Consider the following 3,219-nt stretch of genomic DNA (forward strand, 5'->3'; position numbering starts at 1 on the left):
AAATTAATGTGACAATATTCAGATCTCTCCGCAAGATACAGTTCTTATAATTAATATTATTATGCATGGACTTAGGAAGGCACCACTCAGACTCTTCTGTGTTAAGCAACTTTAATCTCTAAAAAACACGTAACATTCCAATATGCGAACTCTTATGCAAGGAATGCCAACAGTACTCCTGGAGATGTCCTCATTGAACCGTACATTTAACCCTCAATAATTATGTTTGTCAAACTGGGTAACAGAACAATTGGCTCATTCTTCAGAGTAAGGTAATCATACACAGCGACATGAAATTAATGTGACAATATTCATACGAACAGTAATAAAGAAACATGTGCCTAAGCAAAGGTAGACCTCAATGAATTAATTTTTTAGATTATGCAATTAACGTAATGCCTTGGAACAATGGTGTGCGGTAGTGTGCTTGCTTGTCTAACAAATGTGCATCAATTGGCTAAGGGCTTTAATACATTCGCCGGCAAGATTATGTGATGAAAAGAAAGCTTTTAACACAATTGTATCCCTGTTTGTGTGTATTCGTTTTGGGCAGCGTTCCCCACAATTCCATCACGGGTTGGAAGTGTTTAACATTTTTTGCATCAGACTTGCAGTCTGTCAAAAAGGGGCGCTGTGGCCTTTGAAGTCGTGAAGTCGTGATCTATTGTGCAAGGGTGTGCTTGCTGTCACCATGTATTCCGTCCTCTCATCACGGGTTGGAAGTAAAAAAAAAAATATTATTTACAGTGAGGGAAAAAAGTATTTGATCCCCTGCTGATTTTGTACGTTTGCCCACTGACAAAAAAATTATCAGTCTATAATTTTAATGGTAGGTTTATTTGAAGTGAGAGAGAATAACAAAATCCAGAAAAACGCATGTCAAAAATGTTATAAATTGATATAGATACAGTAATCCCTCGCCACTTCGCGGTTCAAGTTTCGCGGCCTCAGTGCATCGCGGATTTTTCTAAAATATTCATTGAAAAATAAAAATTCAAAAATACCGCCATATCGGCAGCCGTATTGCGGAAAGCAGCGTTGTTTCATCGTGATGCGCGAGAAAAACGGTTTCCCAGGATGCCAGACAAAGAGAGAAACTCTCTCAGAAGCTTTGCACATACCCATGGGCACTCAGACAAGGCACGTGATTGGTTCCCGGCGCGAGATCAACGAATGAGAGCATGAGTGGATGTATCACGTGAGCTGATTGGCTGCGCATCATCGTTGTCATCGTCGTCATTACTGGAGTCAAGTCTCAAGATACTACTGTCATTGGTGAGTGTAGAACACCATAATACGTATTGTATGAGAGAGAGTGAATGTATAATATTAAGGTTTTATAATTAAATAGATTTAAGTAAAATATATATATAAAGTATAAATATACATATTTTAAACATTCTGGTACCCACACACACATATACGGAAATTCCTAGGGGGCCAATCCTACTTCGCGGATTTTCACCTATCGCGAGGGGTTCCGGTCCCCATTAACCGCGATAAACGAGGGATCACTGTATACCCAACCCACAGGTCTGCAAATACTGCCCCCTCTTACTCTGCAGGTTGAACCTAAGAATTGAGTGTTCAACTTCACATTCTTTCATTAAAGGCCTGTGACAAAGGTGAATCTACTGGGGCATCATTGTCTCAAGCTTACACATCTACCGGGTCTCCATTTGACTTTGATTTGTCTAAGAAGTCCACCCACACCTCCACTTCCACAAATTCCTGGGAGGTTCCTCGCTCTGCCTCAGTCAGAATTCTCCTCCTGCTTCACGTTGCCTCCATCGATGTGAAGGTCCGATTTTGGAGTTGAATCTTCATCTTCACATTTTACCTTCACATCTTCGCTCTTCACCATCACATCTTCACATTTTACCTTCACTTCTTCGCTCTTCACTATCGCCTCTTCACATTTCACCTTGATACATTTCATAGTGTCCAAGCTGGAATGTACTTCTGGTTCTTTTTTCAGGAGGGATGGGCTCATTGCAGCACTTTGACTTTCACAAGTCGATGTCAGACTACACTCCTTGGGGATCTTCTGATGCCTGTGTGTTCTCTGGTGTCGATGAAGAACTGATGACTGTGCAAATGCCTTCTCACAGACAGTGCACTTGAAGGGTTTCTCTCCTGTGTGTGTTCTCTGGTGGATCTGAAGACGTGATGACCATGCAAATGCCTTCTTACAGACAGTGCACTTGAAGGGTTTCTCTCCCGTGTGCGTTCTCTGGTGTTTTTTAAGATGTGATGAATCTGCAAAGGGCTTCCCGCAGAGTGCACTTGAAGGGTTTCTCTCCTGTGTGTGTTCCCTGGTGTATTTTAAGATGTGATTCATCTAAATATGCCTTTCCGCACACAGTGCACTTGTAGGGTTTCTCTCCTGTGTGTGTTCTCTGGTGCCGTTTAAGATGAGATGAACCTGAAAATACCTTCCCACACAAACTGGACTTAAAACGTTTTTCTCCCGTGTGTGTTCTCTGGTGGATCTGAAAACCTGATGACCATGCAAATGCTTTTTCACAGACCATGCAAATGCTTTTTCACTTAAAAGGGTTCTCTCCTGTGTGTGTTCTCTGGTGTTGTTTAAGAGTAGATGAATCAAAAAATGCCTTCCCACACACACTGCACTTGAAGGGCTTATCTCCTGTGTGTGTTCTCTGGTGGGTTTGAAGATTTGATGACTTTGCAAACGCCTTCCCACACAGAGTGCACTTAAAAAGTTTCTATCCTGTGTGTGTTCTCTGGTGTGATTTAAGAATGGATGACCGTGCAAATGCCTTCTCACACACAGTGCACTTGAAGGGTTTATCTCCTGTGTGTGTTCTCTGGTGAATCTGAAGACATGATGACCATGCAAATGCCTTCTCACAGACAGTGCACTTGAAGGGTTTCTCTCCTGTGTGCGTTCTCTGGTGTTTTTTAAGATGTGATGAATCTGCAAAGAGCTTCCCGCACAGAGTGCACCTGAAGGGTTTCTCTCCTGTGTGTGTTCTCTGGTGTTTTTTAAAACAAAATGAACTTGAAAATGTCTTCTCACACAAACTGCACTTGAAATGTTTCTCTCCCGTGTGTGTTCTCTGGTGGATCTTAAGATCAGATGAACTTGAAAATTCCTTCCCACACACACTGCTCTTGAAAGGTGTCTCTCCTGTGTGTATTTTCTGATGTCTTTTAAGAGCAGATGAATCTGAAAATGCCTTCTCACACAAACTG

General features: G+C 41.9%; 1 protein-coding gene across 1 annotated transcript; it reads right to left on the reverse strand.

Annotated features, from left to right (window-relative positions):
• Window positions 1-2,341, reverse strand: LOC133361553 (zinc finger protein 79-like). The gene is made up of 2 exons (XM_061580479.1): window positions 1,883-2,341; window positions 1-1,840 (listed from the first exon to the last, which is right to left on the reverse strand). Exons 1-2 carry the CDS (start codon window positions 2,339-2,341, stop codon window positions 1,754-1,756), a joined length of 546 nt encoding a protein of 181 aa, XP_061436463.1. The 3' UTR covers window positions 1-1,753.
• Between the last annotated feature and the right edge of the window lie 878 nt (window positions 2,342-3,219).

Source organism: Lethenteron reissneri, unplaced genomic scaffold, assembly GCF_015708825.2.
Source record: "Lethenteron reissneri isolate LAM-NWPU_2019-01 unplaced genomic scaffold, ASM1570882v1 scaffold_114, whole genome shotgun sequence".
Taxonomy (NCBI): domain Eukaryota; kingdom Metazoa; phylum Chordata; class Hyperoartia; order Petromyzontiformes; family Petromyzontidae; genus Lethenteron; species Lethenteron reissneri.